Source organism: Acomys russatus, chromosome 5 (assembly GCF_903995435.1).
Source record: "Acomys russatus chromosome 5, mAcoRus1.1, whole genome shotgun sequence".
Classification (NCBI taxonomy): Eukaryota; Metazoa; Chordata; class Mammalia; order Rodentia; family Muridae; genus Acomys; species Acomys russatus.
In genome coordinates, this window is record NC_067141.1 from 14232700 (window position 1) to 14257767 (window position 25068).

The following is a 25068-nucleotide window of genomic DNA, read 5'->3' on the forward strand; positions in this document are numbered from 1 at the left end:
AACTTTATTTTCAAGAAACTTTGTACATAATTCTAATTTGTAGCCTTACTTGAGAACTGTAGTTAGGTGTTCATGGCAGATGGAGGGCAGAAAGGGGGAAGTATTAATGATGGGACTGGAGGGAGAGTGGGGGGATCCCAGGACTAGGACAGTGTTACAGTTTGTGGAGATGGGGACATTGATTTGTTTCATACTGAGGAAAGGATAAAAGTGCCTAATGAGTATTCTCAAGGAGCAGTTGCTAGGGGTGCTGGGGCTAGAGAAGGAGTTGTCTGTCATTTGATCTGGATGGTTGCTGGTAGGTTTCCTCGTCAAGGACACTATTAAGTCACACATTGCAGTTCCTACACAGACCTAAAATGGAGGGGATAGCACAGTGCGAAATGCTGGAAAAGGAGATGGCCATGCTGAGGACTACAGATGAACATAGAAGTGTAAGGCACAACCTTGTTTGATGTTAGGAATGCCTAATCTTATATGTACATTAGAAAATAGGCTAAGAGATGTTTAGGGCAGTTTGCACAAACACAAACTAGGAAAACATGGAGGTACTTTAAAGGTAGTAGTAGTTAGCTGGGTTTTAGCTTGGAATAGCAGAGTACTTGCTTAAGGTGTGAGGCTTTCAGCATTATCCCCAGCAATGCAGGAAAGCCCATAATATATATAGAAGTAGTGGTGTCCATACAACCTTTTCTCTGCTGCCAATTCTGCCCACTGTGGTTCATCCCTGCAAAGGAAAACTTTCCAGGTCCAGGGAAAACATCTGGAGTGATGGTGTACCCTTGACCCAACGACACTTATGTCTGGAGAAAGGAAGGGGCCAGAAGAGTGAGTGAGTGAGTGAGTGTGCATGCGTGCACGCGCACGCAAGCTTGGCAGGTAAAGTCTGCCTTCATTTATCTTCCTGGTTGTAAATATCAGGTGGTGAAGAGTGCATGTTCTGTCTGCTGAGGTAGGAGAGACATGAAGCGGGGCCTCTCCTGAGTCTGTAGATAAAGGGTCACTCACAGAGAATAACACTAGTGACCTTCTGTGAGCAAGGGTAGACCCTCAGCCCCTTTTGCCATTTGAAACAGGAAAAGATTGAAAAACATCGGGTTTTGATTTACATTCAGAATTTTAGACGCACCAAGATAGGAAAGATTATTTTTTTCAAGGTTGCCAAATACAAATAGCCAAAACACTATAAATGTAACATTAATATAATACCTGATTTTATTTAGTTCTTCATGCTGTGTGTAGTTTATATATGTATAATGATATAAATGTGTATATAAAAAATTAAAATTATATTTAAAAATTCATAAAATAAAAATGTAAGCCACAGCACCCAGATTTTTTTCTTTATTTTTTTAATTTGCAGGTTACATAAGCCATTTCATGGAAATATAATGTATTTTTAGTATACCCCACTATCTTTTTAATAAAATATAAATTCCATTTAAATAAAAAAGAAAAACATTGGTTTAAACTGTATGCTATGTACGTTTCTACTTAGGACTTGCCTATTTGGTTTTTAACAATAAGTAGCTAATGCCTTAAGGTCTTCTAAGCTGCATTCATTATGTTTTACAGAAATATGAAATGATAAAGACAGAAGAAATCCCCAATTTGGAAAACTCTAATTTTTCTACTAAAGTTATAAAAGACATTGCACAAAATATCTTATCATTTCTAAAATCTAATTGTACCAAAGAAGGGCATACATACTGGCTCTTTAAAGGTAAGTGAATTCTTGTGTGGACAGTAGTGGTTTGGGTGAGGGCTGGCATGAGGTGGAGTGTTTCTCTTTTCAGCAAGTGGCAGTGATATTGTGAAGCTCTACGACCTCACAACTCTCTGTGAAGAAACTGAAGACAAGTACCAGAACCCGTTCACAATGCCAGTGGCCATCCTCTTATACAAGTGAGTGCTCAACTCAGGCATCAGCACAACTTGGTGGCACTTGGAAAGCTGAGGGAGAAGCATCACCTGTTCCAGGCCCACCTGGGCCACTTAGCAAGACCCTTTCCAAAAACAGAAGTTTAAGATAAGGAAGAAGTCCCACTAAGTTAAAGCTTTTAAATACTTTAAAGGTTCCCATAGTGACAAAATACATCTTAGGGTGGGGCTGGCTTGTTGGGTAGTATGTGGGACAGAGAAGTACACACTGACACATTATACTAAATCGTATTCAGCTTTGCTATGAAAGCTTAGTGGTGGCAGGCGGTTAAGCTAGGCAGCATTGGGTGCATCTTTGTGTCAGTTATTCCATTTCAAGGATACAAGATGAACCTCTGTTGCATCCTGCAGGGGAAGCTACGTGGATAATAAAACTTAACATGCTTTTCTTTCAGGGTTGCTTGTAACATGATGATGAAGAAAAATCAAAACAAGAAACACTACGGGACTATAAGAACATTGCTTCTCAACTGTGTTAAGTTGCTGGACAAAAGCAGACATCCTCAAGTAAGATTGCCATGTCTAATGAGTGAGCCAGTCCTGGCGTACTGGTAGAGCATTATTGCAGTGGCACCTGGTCAGACCCTTTCTCCATCCTAGGTCCCTCTAACTGCATGTAGCTAAACACTATGGATGTGTGGAATCTGAATTGAGGCATCTGCCAGTATAAAATATTCACGGAATTTTAAAATAGAAACTTGTGTGTTGAATATTTGGTAGATGTGTAATTAAATGTATTAAATTGTTCACTAGATTTCACCTCCTCATGACCACTAAAAATTTAAAATTCCATGTGTGGCTCTGTTAACACTCTTTGGACAGCTCTGTTTAGTGATGAGCACTCATGTAATCTTAGAAGAGTATGCATTTTTCCTTTGCTTTCTCACAGTTAGGGCTTTTAAAGGGTTTATTATAGAAACAAGATTTGTCAGTAAGGGAGGCCTGCATTCTATACTTAGCTTTTCTCCTCTTGTTTATCTTTAGTTTCTCCCTTATAGCCATAGGTTATATAGTAATTGTTAGTTGCCTATTAAAGATTAATAGTCACAGTTTATAGAGAGACAGTCCCTTGGGACGAGATGGATTGTGTTAGTACTTTACTTATGACACTTTGCACATGAAAGCTTGTCTCCAGTGGAATAGGAGAAGGGCTCAGAGTACACGTAATTTCTAGAAGGAAAGAAAGCAGAGCACACCCAGGATATTTGTAGCTTTCATTGGGAATTGTTCTTTGTGTGGTATCTGTGGTGGAAACAACTTAGCTTTAGACTTCCCCCTAAGACTTTTTCAGTGTGGTGAGGCAGCTTCTGTCTTTACATGTAATTCTTTTTCTTTCTTTTTTCCTTTTTTTTTTTTTCCTTCTTTTTTTTTTTTTTGATAAGATTATTGCTTCAGCCAACTACATGCTTTCAGAGCTTTTCCAGTTGGATGAGCCTAAGAAGGAAGAAAATTCAGACTCCCCTTTAAATGAGAATTCTGATGAAAGCTACAGTGAGGAGGAAGAGGAGATGCCTGATAGTGATGAAAATGGCTCCTACAGCACCAGCTGTGACCCAGCAGATGATAACAAGGCAGTGGCGATAATTAAGTCTGTTGGAGAACTGTCTGTACCAGAAAAATACAAGTCAATTCATCAAATCAGAGTAAGCATGCTTTATTTGTATTTATGTTGTTAGCCTTCAAAACTTGGCGTCATTATTTGTGAGTTCTAGAACTCGACTTTAGAAACCACACAGTGAAGTAAAATTCTCTGGTGTAACCAGCCCACATTATGTAAAGCCATGGTGAACAGATGTGCTGACCAGGCATCCGTGTGTTACCAGTGCTTGTTTCTGTGGTCTTCGTCTGCCGTGGTTGGGGCCAGGTAGACCGAAACAGCTTCATCCTCTTAGGTCTGTGTCTTGGTTGGTAACAGTGGACTTTCCTATGCACTGCCTTCCTATGTTTAGATACAAGTCAGCCATAAGACATCTGGCTGCTCCTTGACTGAAATACACTTATTTATACATTTGAGATGGCAACCATATAGCCAAGTATCTTTTGAAAGCATAGCTTTCTTTTACTCTAAATCGTTGCCTGGTTTTTCTGACCTTTTTTTCACTCCTTCCTTTTCTTTTCCATAAAGAAAAGCATCAGAGTCACCCAAGGTCCTGTGCTGTTGCTTCTGCTTAGAACATGCTTCTATGTATTTTTCATAGCTGCCTTTTTCTAGGCCTATGTCTTGACTAAATAGTGCTGCCCACTCCAGGAGACCTTCCCTGACCACTTTGGCCAAACCTTACTGTTTTTATCTCTCTTGGAGCCTGTCTGTACCTGATAGCCTTGCATTGTGTGTTTCCTGTCTTCATCAAAAGTGTACGCTTCTATCTAGGACATGTAGTGTGTGCTTACAAAGAAGCCATTACCTGTCTATCAAATCTCAGTTTACATTCAGCTTGAGCCCCACGTTTTTCTAGTTAAATGAGTGATTACTACACTTCTGTGTACTAGGGAAATTGCAGTGTAAAAGAGCCCTGGACTCAGGACAGTTGGATGATTTAAGGATGGCATGGAGTGTTAAGATCTTCTGACTCTTTACCAGTGTCGGAGGCACACAGAAGAGTCTGGTTGTGTTCACGGGAACATGTCTTAGCTTCACCTGAGCTATGTTGAATGACTTAGGAGTTAGTGTGTGGGCTCCTGGGTCTCTACTCACTCACTTTGACCTCTGACAATCTTGAGTCATATGAGTGGATTTTCCTGTGAAATCTAGTATGATTACTGTTTCTCAGGAATCAGTAAAATGAAATGCCTTTGCATTTAATACCACTTAGTAGTTTGAGGCTATTAACTGGTTTTGGTCCTTAGTTAAGCAAATATATCATAGAAAGAGGCCTTGGGTAATGGGTGGTCCTTGTTAACCTACTGCTAACTTGATGGTGTTGCTACAACCGTGTGCTGCTGTCAGTGCTAACAGAAGTAAAGCTGGCTGTTTGCTTTGGTGTGCGTTCATCTAAAGCATTACTACTTTCATACTTTCTTTTTTATCAAATAGAATTATTAGAACTTTGGGTGTTGAGCTGCACAGATCCTATAAGGTCTTTTTTAGATAAGATTTTAAACAGTGCTGAAAACATTTGTATTAGATACCTCACCAACTTCAATACAAAGCACCTTTCTAAATTACTACTTTGCAGAGTTGTAATAATTTTTGGGCAATGAGAGCCACCTGCTTTGTTGTAGTGGTAGCATGCTGGTAACTTGTCAATGTTTGTCTCTGAAGCCCAGTTGTGCGTTTCCGGTTTGCCATGACACGGAAGAGCGCTGTCGACTCGTCCTTAGCTATGTGCTGGAGGTAAGTCTAGGTTTGCTTCTCATTGATAGACAGTCTGTGCTTACTTGCAAGTAGCACATGTTTGTTGGTGTCTTAATGCTCTGAATGATGCCCTGCTGTGGTTTTATTTTTTTCTTCTAAAGCGAAAACCAAATCAGTTTTCCCCAGATCTTTCAGATCACATGTAGTTCTGAGTATCTGAGATAGAAATTCTACTGTGTGCTTAAGTTTTGGTTGATGACTGGTGAATGGGATATAGCAGATCTTTTTCTATTTCAGAAGGGAATAAAGGTGTGTGTGTTTTGTTTTTGTTTTGTTTTTTGTTTTGTTTTTTTACTTTTTAAAGGGTTTAAAATCTGTAGATAGCAGCATCAAGAAAGAAAGTGACCTCCCAGCAGCTGACCCCAGCACTCCTATCCCCTTAAAATATGAAGATGAATCTACAAGGGGTGCACCCGAGGGGCTGGAGAAGCAGATGGCTTTGTTTCTGGACAAAAGTAAGTTGATTGATGCAGATAATGTCTTCAGTAGAGTAATATGCTGTCCCACAGCCAGGAAGGCTCCTGTCAAGGCACTTACTAGAAAGGACTGAGACAAAAGAAGCCATGTAAGTGGAAAGTCAGGGTAGCCTTTCCTGGAAGGATAATTTTGAGATTCTGTAGCCTTCTGCCGGACAGAGTTTTAGGGAACTGCTGCCCTTAGTAAATGTGTGGAGTATTTTAAGAGCAAAGAGTTGAGAACCAACCTACTCACTTAAAACTTTGGCTCTGGCTGGGCGTGGTGGCACACACTTTTAATCCCAGCACTCAGGAGGCAGAGGCAGGTGGATCACTGTGAGTTTGAGACCAGCCTGGACTACAAAGACAGTTCCAGGACAGCCAGGGATATTACACTGAGAAACCGTGTTTTAAAAACAAAACCAAACCAAACCCAACAACAAGAATTTTGGCTCTGAAGCACTCCATCTGTCCCTACACAGTTGAGCTGCCTTTTCTTTTCCAGCTGCAGATATTGGCAGCAGCTTCTTTAGAGGCTCCTAGAAGGTGGAAAGGACTAAGAAAGTGATATGCTTAGAGCTGTGCATATGATGAGCACCTACAGGAGATGGCTGCTATTGTGCCGTAGTGGAATGAGCTATAAATGGCTTTTAAAATGTCTAGAAGGTACTTCGAGATCACCCCTCACAAGATCATGTGGACTTGGAAATAAAAATCTTGTTTCTTATTTTAATATAAGTTGTATTTCCCTTTCCGGTTATACTGTGTTAGTCAGTTCCAGTTTGGGTTTTTATTTGGATTTTGAAATTTTTTCCTTTAAAAAATTTTATATGTTATGGGTGTTTTCCATATACATATGTCAGTGTACCATATGCATGCAGTGCCCACAGAGGCCAGAAGAAGGCATTGGATCCTTGGTAACGAGTTACAGATGTGAGCCACCATGTGGGTGCTGGGAGCAGAGCTCAGGTCTTTTGGAAGAGTAGTCAGTGCTCTTAACCTCTGAGCCATCATTCCCAGCTCCAGCTTTTTTGGTTTTCTTTAGTGATTTGAAAGTCTGTTTGTTTTGGGAGCGGGGTTTGTTACTGTTGGTTTTTGTTGTTGTTTGTTTGTTTGTTGTTTTTGTTTATGTGTTTTGAAGTAATACAAATGTAGAAATGACAGAGGTTGAGGGGATAAATTTCTTTCTCTAGTGCTTATATAATGCTTCTTGTATTAAAGCCTCATTCTGCGTGCACAGAGAGCCACACCAGGACTTCATTCTTGTCTAAAATGTCTTTTCTTGTCCCTCTTCCATGTTAAAAACCCTTCTCCAAAGCTGGTTGGTGGCTCACTTGGGAGGCTGAGGCAGAATTGCTACAAGTTCAGTGGCAGCTTGGACTATAGAGTGAGACTCAAGAAAAAGGAAAGTGGGAGTGAGAGATGGCTCAGTGGCTAAGAGCACTGGCTACTCTTCCACAGGACCCAGGTTCAATTCCCACCACCCACGTGGCAGCTCACAACGGCCTGTCACCTGTATGGCACCCTTACAAAAAACTAATGCACACAACATTTTTAAAAAACAAGAAAAAAAAGTATCAGTCTTGTTCAGGTTCATGTTGTCCACTTTGCTGTCCCATGTCACCAGCCTTTTTCTGTTCTCCTGTATGAAACAGCTCTGGATACACACGCAGCTGTGAGCAAGACCTTCATTGTTCTTCTGTGGTTTCCTCATGGTGCCTCACATGCATAAAATGCTTATGGCAGAAGAAGATAGACATAGGCATAACCCAGGCCATCATAGGTCATAGCAACAAAATACCTTCAAAAATTATGTATGGCATTAATAAAGAAATGATCTCAGAAAAGGAGAGACAAGTTAAGCCATGGGCTAGGGGTGTTCTTCATTTTGATCATATCAGTGTAGTAGAGGATTCTGGGGTACATTGTACGCTGGCAAGGTAGTCCTTTAACTTTGTGTCACTGTTTTCTGTGTCTGGTACCATGGTTGGCATAACAATGATCATCTAACAGAGTGAAGAGGTAACAAGGCTGGACTTCAGTAAGATTGGTTTTTGTGTTGGGGTTTCATTGGGGCAGGGTTGCCATTCTGTAACCCAAGCTGGCCTCAAACATAGGCTCTTGAGTGCTAGTATTCAGATATGAGTCACTACACCTGACATCTTGAGTTCTTGATAGAGGAAATGGTAAAGTACAGTGGGGAACCAGGAAGAGCAAGCGTTTTTGCAGGCAACGGGTAGGAAATGGCTTTGGTGGGAGGGTAGTGGAGTGGGAGCCAGGAAAAATAGTGGAAAACAGCTTAGCATTTGGGCTTCACGATGTATGTTGCTTGGTAGTCTGATGCAGAAATTGGAGACAGCTGACAGATGTCACTTGAGGGTTGAAAGTGGCAGTGATGGACAGCAGGGAAGCTGAAGTCCCACACAGGTGTGTCATAACACTGCAGCTTTCTTCTCCTGCCCTGAGTAGAAGAGCCTAGTGTCTACCAGTCTCAGCTTGACAGTAGCACCTCGTCAGAAATGTTTTAACTGGTGGGTTTTTGTTTTTGTTTGCTTTTTGTTTTTCCTTTTTTTTTTTTTTTAATTGAGACTTAGATTCAGACAAACTGTGATGTTTCTCCCTGTTACAGTGGGCTCCCTTCAGAAGGGCAATTGTTCTGGGCAGTCTGGAATGACCCCTGGTTCTTGGCAGCATAAAATGAAACTTCAGCTAATTCTCAAGTCATCAAAGGCCTACTACATTTTGTCTGATGCTGCCATGAGTCTTCAGAAGTATGGAAGAGCATTGCGATACATTAAGCTAGCTCTACAGAGCCACGGTAAGCCACCGTAATGGAGTATGTCCAAAAGGCCCCAGAGGGCAGAAAACATCTTGAGTCACAGTGAACCTTCACTCCTCTTCCTTAAAACATCTGATTTTAAAGCAGCACCTTCCAGTATGTTGTATTTTAATTATTGTAGTGTTGTAACATCTTGGTGTGAAGTGTGCAAAGCCCTGTGTCACCTGATGTGGACAGTGGCTTTCCCGGCACAGAGCTTTGGCTGGTGACAGCCTCTGCACATTGACCATGAGTATCAGTTCTGACATCCGTGTGGGCTCTCCCTCTCGCCATTGTCCACACAGATACTTACTGCTGCCTCTGCACCAACATGCTTTCTGAAGTGCTGCTGTTTCTTTCTCAATATCTGACACTCTGCGGTGACATCCAACTCATGCTGGCCCAGAATGCAAATAACAGAGCAGCACACCTTGAGGAATTTAATTACCAAACAAAAGAAGACCAAGAGATCCTCCACAGTCTCCACAGAGAATCCAGCTGCCAGGGTATGCGGACACTGCCCTTGTTCACAGTGGGGTTATTTGCCCAGCTCATGAATATTTAAATATGCTCCAAATGTGTCAGGAACTTTTGGTTAACTGTTTCATGATTCCTTTTCAAGTTTGAAAACGGAGCACAGCTGACTGTGGTGGTATACTCCTTTAATTCCATTAAGGGGAGACAGGCAGGCAGATCGCTATGATGGTTCAAAGCCAGCCTGGTGTACAATAATGAGTTCCAGGACAGCTAGGAATACATGATGAGACCATGCCTCAGAAACAGAAATAAATTGAGTATGATTATATGTACTTGTATCAAATAATTCTCAAATACTTTACAAGTATTAATTAAAGCTAACTAAATTTGAATACAGTTGTGTTTCATTTATACACTCTTGGTGAGATTTTTATAGATACATATCTAGGTAACTTTGCAAGCCAGGGTTTTGGTGAAAGTGGGTTAAGTACCTTCTGAATGAGCCCAAGAAGCTAAGAGAAAGTTAGCTTCTACCCATATGCTGTTATCATCTGTTCTGAAGGGAGATGGTGGCTTAACCACAGGAGCAGGCTCCTCAGCCCAGAGTAGCCATGTGAACACTGCAATGGGGTGTAAGTGTCACTCTTGGATAATTGCAACTAGTGTAGGATACTAGAAGAGAGAGCTGTATCATTTTCTAGTATCTTTATTTCTTCTCTTTCTTAATGATCCTTTTACTTTAATAGCCATAGTGCGAAAATCCTTGAAGATTTTACTTCTCCCTTCATAGTGATTTCATTTAAAATATTTTGTGATGTCTCCTATGCATTGGTGATTCAGAACAGGGTTGTTCTGCCAAGAGATCACATCCAAATACCTTCTAGGTCTATGTGATCTGGCTGGAATACAAACATGCCTTTAATCCAGGAGGCAAACAAATCTGGGTTCAAGGCCAGCCTGGTATAGAGCAAGTATCAGGTAAAGAAAAGCTCAGGGAAAGAAAAAAAAAAAAAAAAAAGAAAGAAAGAAAAGAAAAGCTCAGGTCCGGGCATGGTAGTACAGCCTTTATTCCCAAAGGAAGGTAAAGTTAGTTTGTAGAAGGAAGCACCCATGTTTGAAAGTGATTTCTAATTGAGTGGCAGAAAAGGTAACAAATCAGCAAATATTTGGCAGAATAGGATACAGTTTCTCAGAGAGAGGATGCAGTTCTACCAGGACAATAATAGAGAGGTGGGTTGCAGAGAGAGAACTCAGGTGAAGACTGAATGAGCCAGAAAACGAGAAGAAAGTTAGAGCAGATTGCTGAGTTAGTTTAAGACCTAGCAGAGTAATTCTGGGCCAAGAGAGAAGCCAGGTTAAATAAGTCAGCTGTGAGACAGAACAGCTGAGTTGAACCAGCCAGCCTGAGTTCAGAAAGAACAAGTAAGGGTGAACTTATAAGGCTAAAACATTCTAAGCCTAAGTTAGATAATATGGAGGCTAGAAGCTTCCAGAACTAGACCTAGGTTAGTAGGTGTAGGCACTAAGCCTTAGATATGACAGCTGAGCCAGGAGAATAAAATTACTTTTACATTTGGTGTCACAACAGGAGTACCACTGATAGCCCCAGGCATTGGATGTGATGCCATGCCGAGTCTAGCATCACATAGCAGCCTCTTCAGTGGCTTAAGCTTGGTGTGTGCTCTGTCTCAGGAGCTGGTCCCACCAGTCCGAACAAAACAAGAAGCAAAGCTGCATAACTGTAGTAAAGACCTTTGGCCTTTGGTTTGTACAAGTAGCCTGAGAAAATCTGAGTGGTAGAAATATTTGGTATTTATAGACAGAAAAATTCTTTTTTTAATGAAGCATGAATATTATAGGAAAATGCCATTTTATTAATAGACATTTTTACTGTGACATTTAAATTTTTTGTTGTATAGATGTATTTATACTGTATTGCACTTTCTTTTTAACTTAAAATGTCATGCACTGTAGGTATTAAGGAGAAAGGGCTCGTGTTGATATTTCCTTTTTTTTTTTTTTTTCTTTCAAGGATTTGCGTGGGCAACAGATCTTTCTACAGACTTAGAAAGCCAACTTTCAGTTAGTTGTAAATGTTACGAGGCTGCTAATGAAATCTTGCAATTTAGTGACTTAAAGAGTCAGAATCCAGAGCACCATGTACAAGTGTTGAAGAGAATGGGAAATATTAGGAATGAAATCGGCGTGTTTTACATGAATCAGGCTGCTGCACTGCAGGGCGAGCGAGTAGGTGAGTGTCCCCTGAGTCCCTCTCTTCATGCCTGTTGTCCTGCAGAATCAGGTGCGTTGATTGTGGGTGAAGCAAAGAACTGGCACCTGAGGGCATGTAACTGTAAGGTTCTCTACTGAGAATTGTTTGTTTCAGGACAGAGCTCCTCTGTGTAGCCCTGGCTGTCCTGGACTCAGTTTGTAGACCAGGGTGGCCTCGAACTCACAGAGATCCACCTGCCTCTGCCTCCCCAGGGCCTGGGATAACAGGTGTGTGCCACCACGCCTGGTTCTCTGCTGAGAATTTTAAGGAATAAAGTTAGAGAAAACATTATTTCCCCTTGGGCTTCATTCTTTCCAGTGTCTCCCATTCTGACTTCTGTACTGTTGACTGGTCAAGTCAGAAACAGCTTGGCTAGCCAGCTGTGTGCCAGGTTCCATATTGGATGTGCAACTGGCTCCTCTTTCACTTGGAAAACCTGATCTAAATGCAGATCTCTTGGAAATGTGCTAAAGGTACATGCAATGCAGGAGAAGGGAAAGCTGTCCCAAAGACTTTGGGAAAGATGTTACAGTGGAGTAGGCAGTCCCTGAGAAGGGTCTCTGGATGCAAATACGAGGAAGGGAAGGCTCTGGAGGATGAGTGTGCAGAGCACAGGGGCCACGTGTGAGTTCATGAAGTAGTGGGTAAGCTCAGACTACAATGGACTGGTTTGTGATCCAGTGGACTTTGTATGCATGTGGAAAGGTTGATTATAAACTGCTGAGAACTGTAAAGGGATGGTGTTACCCAGATTGAAAAGCATCCCCATAAAGGTGGTACCAGAAGCCACTAGAGGGGCTGTTAGTAGGAAGACTAGGTGCTATGAGAAAAGAGAAGGGGCCAGGTGTAACTCAGGGCCACAGATAAACTGAACACATCTATTTGCCTGCTAATTTGTGAACTATGTTTGGCCTAGGGGATACAAACGATGCTCCAAATAGCTTATTGTTGGTGGGAGACCTTGAGTGCTTAAAGGATATTTGGAGTTTGACAGTGGGAGAGCATGTGGTATAGTCAGAATGGAGAAGTGGATAAAACAAACTATAGTGCTTTGCTCGGTTGTCTTTACTTGGTTGGTTTTAAATGATAGTGATTAAATGTGTTAGTCTGCTGAAAGTGCTAAGTACCTCTGATGGTAACTTAAATAATAGAATTTACACTTCCTAGTTATGAGTACTGGAAGTCCAAGGTCAAGACACCATCACAGTTGGATTTCTCTCTTATTTATTTGTTTGTTTGTTTATTTATTGTGTACCGTGTTCTATTGCACGTACACATTAGATCACATTACAGATGGTTGTGAGCCACCATGTGGTTGCTGGGAATTGAACTCAGGACCTCTGGAAGAGCAGTCAGTGCTCTTAACCTCTGAGCCATCTCTCCAGCCCCTCTCTGATTTGTTTTCCTGGCTTTAGGACTGTTTTCACAGAGCCCTTTCTCTGTGTATACCTTTTGTGTGTCTCCCCCTTCCTACAGAGAACAGAGTCGTATTGGATCAGGGCCTCATTCTTAATGACCTCATTTAACCTTAATCATCTCTTTAAAGATCCGACCCTAAGTATACTCACACTGTAAGCTAGTGGGAGTCGCCTTAGTGACTCATGTGTTTCTCATGTGACAGGCATCAGAGAGAGTGCTGCAGTTGACCCTATTGGGCTCACACTGATGTCTCCTTATGCAATTGTTTTCTTTCTTTCTTTGTGAAGTGAGCAAATCTGTGTCTGCTGCAGAGCAACAATTGTGGAAAAAAAGCTTTTCTTGTTTTGAAAAGGGGATTCACAACTTTGAGTCGATTGATGATGCTACAAATGCTGCCCTTCTGCTGTGCAACACAGGAAGACTCATGCGGGTCTGTGCACAGGCGCACTGTGGTGCAGAGGATGAGTTCAAACGGGAGTTCTCTCCAGAAGAGGGCTTGTATTACAGCAAGGTAAGGCAGTTGCCTTTACGTCAGGCCTCGTCTCCTAACTGCCATCATTTGTTTCACTAAATAAAACTAAAAATGATTACAACATTGTGATAGCAAAGGAGGAGAAGCTCATAGGAACAGTAAGGTGTTAGTGCTGAGGATGGCATATGGAGCTGCTGAGGGAAAGATGCTTAAGTAATGGTATTGATGGGGCTGGAGAGATGGCTCAGAGGTTAAGAGCACGGGCTGTCCTTCCAAAGGTCCTGAGTTCAATTCCCAGCAACTACATGGTGGCTATCTAAAACGAGATCAGGTGCCCTCTTCTGGCGTGTAGGCATACACCCTGGAAGAATATTGTATCCATAATAAATAAATAATTAAAAAAAAAAAGTAATGGTATTGATGCACCTGGAGTTCAATGTACTAAAGACTGGCATAGAGAGTGAAACTGGGGTAGCACCAGAAGATGCAGGTGGAATGCTGTGTGCCCCACCCAATATGGGCAATAGAAATGTACATCAAAGAATAAAGGTGGAAGCAAGTCACAGTCTAGGAGAAATGATCAGAACACAAATGACAGGTAAGGTCAGAGGTGAATATACTCTTAAGGTAAGAAGAACAGTTAAGAAATTTGAGAATACTGAAGCCCAGGTATTTGAAGGTGAGGGTGAGAGAATTAATTTTTATAGTAAAATAATTTTTTTGTAGTTTACTAGCTATATAAAGTAATTTTCTGTCATGTATGCTGGCACACGCCTTTAATCCCAGCACTCGGGAGGCAGAAGCAGGCGGATTTTTGTGAGTTTGAGGCTGGCCTGCCTGGTCTACAAAGTGAGTCCAGGACAACCAAGGCTACATAGAGAAACCTTGCCTCAAAAAACACAAAATAAAAATAAAAACGACAAGAATAAATTAATTAAAAAAAAAAAAGTAGTTTTCCTTCAGAGTGAAAAACCAACAGAGTACATCCTCCTGCATCAGCCTGTGTCAGAAAGCGGTACCAATGGCTATCCCTGGAGTGGCATTCTGTCTGCTTCAAATACATTTCTTTTTTACTAAAATACTTACATTGATTCTCTTGTCCCCTTCTTGGTGATACTATCCTTTTGTTAATTCCTCCAGATTAAATTGATGCCCAAGTGGTTTGAAGCATGTTTCATTTCAGTGTGTTCTTTGCACATGTTTAATAGAGTCCTAAATTCACACTTTCCCTCTTTACAGGCTGTTGATTACTATTTGAAAGCTCTGAGGTCATTGGGGACAAGAGACATGCACCCAGTTGTTTGGGATTCTGTGAACTGGGAATTGTCCACTACATACTTTACCATGGCAACTCTACAGCAAGATTATGCTCCATTGTCCAGAAAAGCTCAGGAGCAGGTGATAAGATTTTCTGCATTTTAAACTGAAGTTAACACTATGTGTTCCTTTATTTAATATTGTACATCAATCATCTTTAAATTAGGCAAGCAGTAGTTAATATGAAAATTCTTGAGAGATTATAAGCTAATTCTCCCCCTTTTCTATTGAAATAATACGGACAGATTGAGAAAGAAGTCAGCGAGGCTATGATGAAGTCCCTGAAACACTGCGACATTGACTCTGCAACTGCTCGGCAGCCCCTCTGTCAGTACCGAGCTGCGACCATCCATCACAGGCTGGCTTCCATGTACCACAGCTGTCTGAGGAACCAGGTGCGGTCATCTCAGATTAAATTCCATGTTTCATTTACTTAAAAGTATCCTCTCCCCTTTTAATACTTTTGGGTGTATTTTAAATGCCGCCTCTTCTTAGCATGTCAGTGCTTTCCTTTTCCGTCTGTAACAGGTACTGCTATAATAGGGTCTCAGTGTGGAAGTCTAAGTTTTTCAAGGCAGGGTCTCTCTGTGCAGCCTTGGCCATCCTGGACTCACTTTATAGGCCAGGCTGGCCTTGAACTCACAGAGATCCGCCTGCCTCTGCCTCCCAAGAGCTGGGATTAAAGGTGTGCGCCACCACTGCCCGGCACAGAAATCTATTTTCCCCCTGGGTATGTTACTTAATATTTGTTTTAAATGTAGTTAGGATGTATATAGTAACAGTTCTGTGTACATTTTAAAACTCTATTCTCAGGGCTGGAGAGAGAGCAGCTGAGTGCTTGCTGCCCTTTCAGAGAACTCACATACTATTCCTAGCACTCACATGGAGCAGCTTAAAACCAGCTGTCACTCCAGATCCAATGCTTCTAGCCACCACAGGTTCCTGTGCTCAAGTGCACACACTCTTCTTCTACACATACACATAATTACAATTTTAAAGATAAAATTTAAAGTATAGTATTTCCATCTTTGTGAAATGGAAAGTGCATGTAAAAGCATCTAGAAAATATCAGTGGAGCATGGCCGCAGTTTAAAGAGAATGAGAAGGCAGCCCCAGTGTGCCTGATCTGCAGGTCAGAGAATGGAAGAGTGCTCTGAAGAGCCCTGCGTCTCCCTACTGATGTGTTGCCCTCAGTTCCTCTCAGATTAACGTTGTCGAGGATGCTCTCCCATGTTTAGATCCTCTGTGCTTATAACTGAGTTTGATTTTGTTTTTGATTTAAGAGCTTGATAGAGTTACTCTGCCTTTTCTCTACCATGGCTCATTGCCTGTTATTGAACATTTTGTCTCTGAAACTTATCCACACTGATGTGTGGAGCCCTGTATTTCTTTGGCAAGTTTTACTCGGGTTTTTTTCCCATGAGTATTTTGAGATAAGGACTCTTTATGTCAGTCAGACTGGCCGAGAACTCGCTGTGTGGTAGCTGACTGGGACCTCACTGTGTAGCTGGCTTAATGAGCACTCGTGGTGCTCCTAGTCTTCTGCTTCATTTTATTATTTCCAGAGCAGGTAGTAAGTGGGATTCTAATGAACTTAAAACTCATAGCACTATAAGAAATAAAAATGAATACATTTAGTGATACAAGTAGAAGAACTGAGTAATAATACTGAAGCCCAGCCTTGGGAGTGTTTTATTGTTGTTACCTTACTTTTGTTTGTAGGTTGGTGACGAGCACCTTAGGAAGCAGCACAGAGTGCTGGCAGATCTCCACTACAGCAAAGCAGCAAAGCTCTTTCAGCTTCTCAAAGACGCTCCCTGTGAACTGCTTAGAGTGCAGTTAGAAAGGGTGGCATTTGCTGAATTCCAGATGACCAGTAAGTCTAACCTCTTAGCTATGTATGTGGTGCTTGTTTTCAGCATCATGTTAGGAGGCAAGCTGTGTGTGTGGCTCCTGGATATAAGCAAGACCATTCTCCTGTTAATTTGCCTATAGTTAGAGCCTTCCCTGCACTTGTTGAAATGGTTTCCAAAACCTAGAGTAGTGAGTAGAGACTTTCAGGATTGAAACAGTATGAAAAGCCTGGGGTGGAGAAGCAGCAGCATGGGGGCCGTGGTCCTTACTCACGCCTTCTAACTGTGTGACTGACACAAGGCAGCTGCCATTGTGTGTGGAATGCACACAGCTCTAATACCTGCTTGAGCTCAGGTAGATGAGAAAATGGGGAAGGGTGACAGGAAGTGAGAGGGTGTCATTGTGTGTCATCTTCACAGGAGAGATTAAGTGAACATTCTGACCACTTGGTGCTTCCAGGGTTCCCTTCCTTGGTATTGTCCGCCTGCAGTGATAATAGCTTTTGATACATTATAATCATAAAGAAACAACAGTTTGAAGTTAAGCAACTCATTTTATTTCATCTTGATTTTTATTTCTCAAGACATGATTTCTCTGTGTAGCCTTGGCTGTCCTGGACTCACTTTGTAGACAAGGCTGGCCTCGAACTCACAGAGATCTGTTTGCTTCTTCTGCCTCCCCAAGTGCTATGATTTAGGGCTATCGCCGCCACGACTGGCTCATCTTGTTTTTTTTGTTTTGTTTTTATGTATATGAGCGCTCTATCTGCGTGTATGCTTGCATGCTAGAAGAAGGCATCAGACCCCAGTATATATAGATGGTTGTGAGCCACCATGTGGTTGCTGGGAATTGAACTCAGGGCATCTAGAAGAGTGAACACCTCACTTAACTCCTGAGCCATCTCTCTAGCCCCCTCATCTTGATTTTTTTAATGTTATAAATTTTAATTTATTTAAGCTTTGGATTTTGGAGCATGCCTGATAGTCTGATTTTGGAATTAAAGAAGCTTAGCCTGTAAAATCTACACACCTACTCCAAAATAGGGAGACAGGATCTGAGTTGTTTGTGATCTCAGGCAGTCTGGTTAGGAGTGTTAACATGTACTTTAAATATGTATGACTTAGTTTGTGTGAGATACCGAGCTTTGAGAGGGACATAAGAAACAACAACAGGTTTATTGCCTGTATTCAGGGATCTTGAGAGGACCATTCTATGTGGTGGACCTGTTTAGAAATGGATTCATTACCATTTCTAAAACTTTTTTTTTTTTTAGTTTTCTGACATGTTTGAATTCTTAAGGATTATCACGTTTTATTTACACACAGAGAGAGACACTGGAGACACAATTAGATTGGTGTAGTTAATTCCCTTTGGAAAACATTTAAGGGCAAGTGAGATAGCTCAGCAGGTAACAGTACTTGCTACCAAATCTGATGACCTGAGTTCCATCTCTGGTACCCACAAATGGTCATCCGACCTCCAAACATGTGCCGTGACACATGTGTACCCCCCCCACACACACAATAAATAAATGTAATAAAATGTTTCAAATCATTCTAGGACTATGAGTGCCTTAGAAAAATGATAGATATTTAAGAGAAAGAGTTAGCCAGCTTTGTGGGATTTGTCAGTGACATTAATGATACTACGTCATCTTAGATTACCCTAGGGCGTGGCATTCTTCTTACTTATGTCTCTGTTGTCTGCTTCCTGCCCCCAAGGCAGTTCACGTAGTCAATAGCTAACCTTCCAGATGCCATGTCTACACTCACATCTTTCAAGGGAGGAGGCTATTTTGAAAGTTTTAGATTATACTGTAGTGGAAGGAGGTGATCATTAGCGTAAGTAGCTGTGGTGGAGAATTCCCAAGTCCCCATTTTCACTGTTTTTGTTTTTGTTTTTTGGGGTTTTTTTTCCCCATTTTCACTTCTGATGCTAGCCGCACACTTGAGGACTCTGAAACTGTCTGTGGGATTTAATGATTTGCAGGCGGACCCAGAGAACTCAGTTTTTACAGCAAAATCAAATCAGCCAAGGAAGAGCAGGAGTGCCCAGAAGTAAAACTTTGTAGTGTGTTCTCAATGTAGCTACAGGTAGTGCTGACCCCACCTCATCCCAGCAAGGATGTGTAACTGCTCAGTGGCCATCACCCAGGAAGCTCTACCATACTGTGGAGTCCAGAGTATATATTAGGATTTAGGTGCATGGTCTCTCTGGAAGCCCAGGGACTGCATAGAAATCCCACTGTTGGACTGCCCAGTGTGGCACAAGCTGTTACATAGACAGAGACACTTTTGTCATACATGCTATTCTAAGGACTTACCGATGGCATAGGGAGCCACAGAGAGTGGCCAGACCTTTCCATGGAGTTTAATCCTCTATTCCCAGCAGTACAGTATGCTGCTCTACACACACACCGAATGTGAACAGAGAACAGGTAGAGGTGCCTTGTAGTGGCTGAGAGATTAGACAAGTGTGAGCCTCCTTTGAACAGAAAGTGTAGTACTTTACAGTAGGATAGCCAATGGTAAGGCAAAATTGACTCAGCCACCTTCACACAACTAAATAGTGGGGTGACCTTTGAACCACAGGTGCTGGTCTATTGGTCCCATGTAACCTAATACTTTAGATACTGGCTTCTATTCCAGAGAGACTGTGTGCTCACCAAATAGAGCCAGGTGCTGAGGCAAGGGAACATTATTACAACTGCATTAAAAGTTAAAGGTGTTATTGTGGTATAATGCTTTGGCTAGGCTGAGTATTATTTTCATAAGAAAAATTAGTAAACAAGTTGGCTTTTGGCTTCCTAGGATTGTCACAAGCTGCCTTTATAGTGCTTGAAAGTTGGTAACAAAAACCCTGCATGACTTTATAGGTTGTAGTTTAGGAATGATTATTTGTGTTTATTTTAGGTCAGAACAGCAATGTTGGAAAGTTAAAAACATTATCTGGGGCACTTGATATCATGGTGAGAACTGAGCATGCATTCCATCTCATCCGGAAGGATCTCATGGAGGAATCTGACCAGGTAATTGGAGAAAACTATACTAAATGGTAAATGTGTGTAACAGACATCTGGCACATACTTACAAATGTGTGTACATATACACCTCATTGCATAAAAATAATTACTACTTGGTTAAAAGTCTGTTTGTGTGCTATAACAAAATACTGGAGGCTGGCTAAGTTGTTAAAAAGAAACTCATTGGCCTATAATTGTGATCCACATTAGCTGATCCAAGTAGCATGGCACCATTGTCCTGGTAAAAGTTCTCTAACCATGGTGAAATGGAAAAGGAACAGGCCACGTGCAGAATTGGCCAGGATATGAAGTAGCCTTTCTGTAACAATGTACACTTGCAAGAGCTAGTCCAGCGTTGATGTAGAAACACGGCTCTCATCAATAAGAGAGAATGAGATAGTTTATTCTGCAGCCACATGGCTGATTATGGCCTGGTAACACAGGTGAGTGTTACAGTTTCCTGAAGTCACATAGTAATAGAGGCAAGAAAGTCATACTTTATAAATCGTTGGTGGGAATATCATACAGGTGAGTTACAAGAAAGTGGGGACATCTCTGTTACAGGCAGGCTTCCGGTGCTTTCTGATAGCATCTTTAGTCTTTGGGTTGGCAGAAGCTAGGGATCTGTTGGTGCATTCCAAAAGAGTTCACTTTATTGTCACAAGGATGAATGTTAAGTCACACACGGGTGGGCAGTGAAGGTCTCTGAAGGGCCCTAAAGATAGCCCAAGATGAGTTAACCTGCAGCTTTCCCGCTCTTTACAGTTGTGGAAGTTCTAACCAGTCAGTCAGCCAGCCAGCCTTGTAGAATCTTTAACACACATGCAACTACCCCACTCACCTACCCATCCCCTGGGAACTTAAGTTTATAACAATTATCTGATGCGTGCTCCAGAGGCTGCATTGACAAAGCTGGGGCCCAGTGGTCCAATTACCCTCCATGTGTCCATGTCTTAAGTTCATCAGCTCTTGGCCACACACTACACAGGAGCCTCAAGGCACAGCTTTAAACGGCTCAGACAAAGCACAGTGGTTACGTTTGCATGGTTGCATTACTTACTGACTCGCTTTAATATATGTATCTTTCATATAGAATGATCTTTAGTGAGCCATAGTTACCAAGGGCCCTTTTAGCAAGTTACAAACCCTCATAAGTTGTTTTTCCGGGTGGAGGTGTCTTTGCCTTTGCAGGGAAGGCTGTGCTCTCAATCCCACCCAACTGTCCAGGAGCATTTGCTCCACAAGCTCCCCGGCACAGTCCAACATTTCTGCCACGTATGCCCCTGTGCTCCTGCCACCCCTGACTTTTCCATTCCTCTGGGTCCTGCACAGGTGGTGCCTGTTTCAATGCTGCTTCTGTAACAACCAGTCAGTGTTGGGCAGTCATGAAATTTCCATGTGGGATTCATTTCTTTTATGTGTGGGTGGGGGGCTTCCTATATCTTGTCAGAGAGTGTTTGGGTCTGCTTTCTGTTTGTGGTTCTATTATCTGCTGGATTGAGGCGGCTACTTTCCATCACTGTGTATGAAACATGAGAGGAGGGCAACTTAGGTGAAGTGATCTGTGCTGTCTTTAGCCGAAGAATGATGGAGCTACACCGGCTGTTGATTCTTCACCTAATCTTAATCGAGAAGAAGTGATCAAACTCCTTAGTATATTTGAATCTCGTCTGTCATTCCTTCTCCTTCAGTCCATCAAACTACTGTCATCATCTAAAAGAAAAATGAGGTAAATTACAGAGTTATTTATTGTATCTTCTTTGTTAACACTTCACCTATGGAAAGAACATGAATTCTGTTGATTTACAGGGCAGGTAGGATGTATATTTTTATGTTGCACATAGAAAATGGAAAATTTTTAAGTACTATTCTTTGTTGAGTAAGAGTCATGTTCTTATGCCTACTGTGTGTTCATAGGGTAAACTATACTGGGGAGACCAGTAGCCCCGGAATTGTTTGTAGTAACACAGACATGGTTTTGATGTGAATTCAGGGCTATGATATGGGTACTGAGGGTCAGTTGTACTCTTAAAGATAGATAGTAGAATGCTAGAGTCTCTGACGCTGAGCTATTAGGGAGGGGAGAAGAGCGGTCAAATGCACAGCCAGAGTGTTCCCAGGTTCCTCTCCTGATGTATGTAGCAGTTTCATCAGAACCCTTCTTTGGCATCGCTAACTTGACATTGAGTACCAAGTACAACAGGAGTGTGTATCCCATATTACAAAACACAAAAAGCAAATAAAAGTAAAAGAAAGTACACCTACGTACATCATTGTTACTAGTTAAGTCTGTCTTACCAGGTTATCTTGGGGTACAGGTAAGGTAATTTTGCTTTATGTTTTAATTTATACACAGTGAGTGTGACTTGGTGTTGTGAACTGTGACAGCATTCAGTCTACCACAACCATGACACAACAAAGTCCATCACTCCAAAAATTGTTTCTTGCTGACATTAAGCAATCTGATCTTGTGTGGTTTCAGAGTTTTCTCTTAGTGCCTCTTATTAACAGTGGTCATTTGGAGCCTCTGAGGCAGCTCCTCACTATCATCTCTGCCCTGCTTGCTGGATTTATTTCTTGCCTGTACTGCTATTTGTTCAGAGTGATGAAAAGTGACATCTTATTAGGATAGCAGAGGCTGATTTGGTCTGAGAAGTTTCATCCGCCAGGTGTTCAGTTGAGCTCACTTTTAAAACTTGAACAGAGCTACAGTTGAGAATTACTTCTTGCTAGAACCTTCTGCATATCGAAGGAGCCAAGTTCTAATAAATAATAGAGGCTCATAGCTAAAATTCCACCTCTGAGGTTTTACTTTAGTTGACTCTAGTGTAAACTATTAAGTGGAAAATTCTAGAAGTAAACAACTTATAAGTGTTGTACACCATACTGCACAGCCTGATGAAGTGCATGCTGTCTCAGGATGTAAATCATTCCTTTGTCCAGCATATCCATACCACACACACTGTTAGTCATTTAATAGCTTGCTCAGTGATCAGCGTGTTGTAGTCGTGGTCGCCTGTATTCACGTAGCCTCTGTCTTGCTTCATAATGGCCCCAGGTCACAAGAGGGCAGTGGTGCTGACAATTTGAATATGCCAGCCTTAAATGAAAAAAGATAAAAGTTCTCAGTAAAGAAAGAAAACAAATGCTTGCTGTGGGTTGCTAAGACCTATACTGAGTCTTGCTAATCCTTGATTGTGTCCACTATAAGCTCAATTTTATCATGTGTAGGGGAAAGTATACTATGTATGGGGTTCAATATACCTAGTTTCAGCATCTACCAGGAGTGTTAGAAGGTGGGAAAAGGGTGATTATGCCTTGCATTTGGGGTGAGGTAGGTCTGTGGAAGGTGATTCCTAACATCTGTTGTGCCCTTGCCCTGTCCCTGTACACCACACCTCAGAGAGACTGGCTGCACACAAGCTGGGCACTGCCAACCACATTGCATCCTGCATCTTCTCCTGTGCTCTCTCAGTCTGTCTGGGAAGGGAGGAGCAAGGGAGCCAGACTTAGTTATTTTGTGCATACCTCAGTCTTTGGTTTTTCAAGACAGGGTTTCTCTGTGTAGCTTTGACCATCCTGGACTCGCTTTGTAGACCAGGCTGGCCTTGAACTCACAGCGATACGCCTGCCTCTGCCTCCCGAGTGCTTGGGATTAAAGGCATGCGCCGTCACGCCTGGCGCGTACCTCAGTCTTAAACTCTCCCTTCTGTTTAACTTTCTCTCACCTACGGAGAGCGTTTATTGGAGAAAGTCTCAAATATGCAGCAAGATGTGTTAAGTATGTTCACTACAGTTTAGTGCATGTGTCCATCTTTTCGAAGAACCAAAAGGCAAAGTAACAAACAGTGGAAAATAGATTCTTGGCTGTTACTGCCTAAAAACTTGTAAGTGCAGGTAGGTTTTTAAGATGTATTGGTGTCCACAAGGTGGCAGTATACATGGGATCCTGTAAACTAATTCAGTGATTTTTTTTTTTCCCCCTCACAAATCAGTGGTTTGAGTGATTGACTAACAGGTAGTTATCTCCTTAGAGAAAGGGAAGTCAGAAGTGACCTTAAGAGGGAACTTTGAGAGTTTGTTTTATTTTGGCTGCTTGTTTTATTTAGCCTGAGGCAAAGTGAGAACATGGACTTAATAGTTGAAAAGGTTCCCTGTAATTATAGTGACAACTAAGAAAATTAAGATGAATTTTCTTATTGAAAATGTTCATTTTTCAGACTCTTGAGTGTGCTTCATAGTCTGACAACTGTGTAGGTGCTGTTGGACAAAATACAAATGTTTTTTATTAGGTTGCAGGGGACTTATTCCACTTTGGATTAAGACTTGAGCTGTTCTTATCCTTTAGCATTCACCATTGTAGCAGAGTGGGGCCTGTTGACATTTTGTAAGCTTTAGGATTTGAGATGAAAAGCTATAAAAATAAAAAATAAAAAAATCTGAGGATCATCCTCTCCTGTAGTATAGACAAGAAATTAATAACATCATGGAGCCAGATACTTACATTAAGTCTTTAGCTGATTAAAATGGTAGATAAGGTAAACAAGCTAACTATCTGAAGAAGAAAAAGATCCATCTGACATGTGGAGCCTGTGAACAGTAACCTTAGTTCAGTGGGTAACAAGTCGGTTGAGAAAGGGCATGATCTGCACAAGCTGTAAGAAAATGAGTCAGGAGTCTGTGAGAGCCAGGGCTCAGCTGTCAGTTGGAATGTGGGCTGGTGAGTAGAGGAGTGGCACCCAGCCTCTCCATGCCCTTATCAGCCCCAACTCCCACTCTGCTTTCTCAATGACGAATTCTTTGACCATGTTTTTGTAGTTGCTCACTGTGCCTCCTCCTAGTGCCTCTGCCACTAAGGCAGTGGTCTTTCTTTGATTCTCTGAGTATCCGTAGATGTTTCCAGCCTCTCCCTCTATTCCCTTCACCTGTCTATTTTTAACTCCAGCAGTAACACTGAAGAAGATGCAGTTCTCCAAACCAACAAGCAGATTTACTCCCAGCTTTTGAGAGCAACAGCAAACAGAAACTCAACCCTGCTGCAGAGAATTGAAGTCATCATCTGTTTGCTGGAGCAGCTTGCATCTGGGAGCAGTGGACCCAGTGACAGTGCTGTCCCCTGACCCAAAGTTGTATTGGAGGACTGTCGGTCAGTGCCTTCCCAGTCTGGAGCTGTTCTGCCCACTTGGTGCTGAGTCTTATTAAATATAAGAAAATGCCACTTAAAGAGGTATACTGTGGAAACTCACTTCCTACGGCAGGCAGAGGACATGGGGTGCTTTGGCTTCTTCCTGTGGAGGTGAAAAGCCAAAATGGAACCGAAAGCTTCTTGAATATATTTCCTCGAGAAGTGCATGGTATTTATTGGTAACCAGACTGCTTGTGATATGATTATACTTGCAGATATTCTTGAAGTATGCTAAAACACCTGGGTGTAAAATGAGATTATTTTGGATAAAATGTTACTGTGGTCAAGGGAACTTTTATCCAAGTGAATTTACTGGTTCACATGGCTTGAAGAAACACTCTGCATATCAGTGTGTCCTTCTAAATAGCACAAAAATGTACCCTTTCCGAGCTGTGGGGCAAGAGTTTCTGAAGACTGATAATTGTGCAGGTCTCTATTCAGTGCATGTTCTGAAAGGAATCACTTTTCTTTGACTTTATGT

At 41.8% G+C, this 25068-nt stretch overlaps 1 protein-coding gene across 4 annotated transcripts in view; it reads left to right on the forward strand.

The window, feature by feature from the left end:
* Edrf1 (erythroid differentiation regulatory factor 1) overlaps positions 1-24743 on the forward strand; it is a 36370-nt gene extending 11627 nt beyond the window's left edge. For 2 of the 4 annotated variants that reach the window (XM_051145466.1, XM_051145468.1), the window contains 16 exons: positions 1576-1723; positions 1797-1905; positions 2337-2448; positions 3324-3584; positions 5204-5275; positions 5601-5751; positions 8381-8569; positions 8875-9075; positions 11079-11297; positions 13025-13248; positions 14449-14607; positions 14772-14921; positions 16249-16402; positions 19293-19408; positions 20980-21131; positions 24351-24743. In XM_051145466.1, coding sequence (XP_051001423.1) covers positions 1576-1723; positions 1797-1905; positions 2337-2448; positions 3324-3584; positions 5204-5275; positions 5601-5751; positions 8381-8569; positions 8875-9075; positions 11079-11297; positions 13025-13248; positions 14449-14607; positions 14772-14921; positions 16249-16402; positions 19293-19408; positions 20980-21131; positions 24351-24522 — 2589 coding nt within the window. In that variant the 3' untranslated portion in view covers positions 24523-24743. Of the gene's footprint in view, positions 1-1575; positions 1724-1796; positions 1906-2336; positions 2449-3323; positions 3585-5203; positions 5276-5600; positions 5752-8380; positions 8570-8874; positions 9076-11078; positions 11298-13024; positions 13249-14448; positions 14608-14771; positions 14922-16248; positions 16403-19292; positions 19409-20979; positions 21132-24347 lie in introns of all 4 variants that reach the window. The other 2 variants (XM_051145467.1, XM_051145465.1) reach the window with 1 other exon arrangement.
* Positions 24744-25068: the final 325 nt, after the last annotated feature.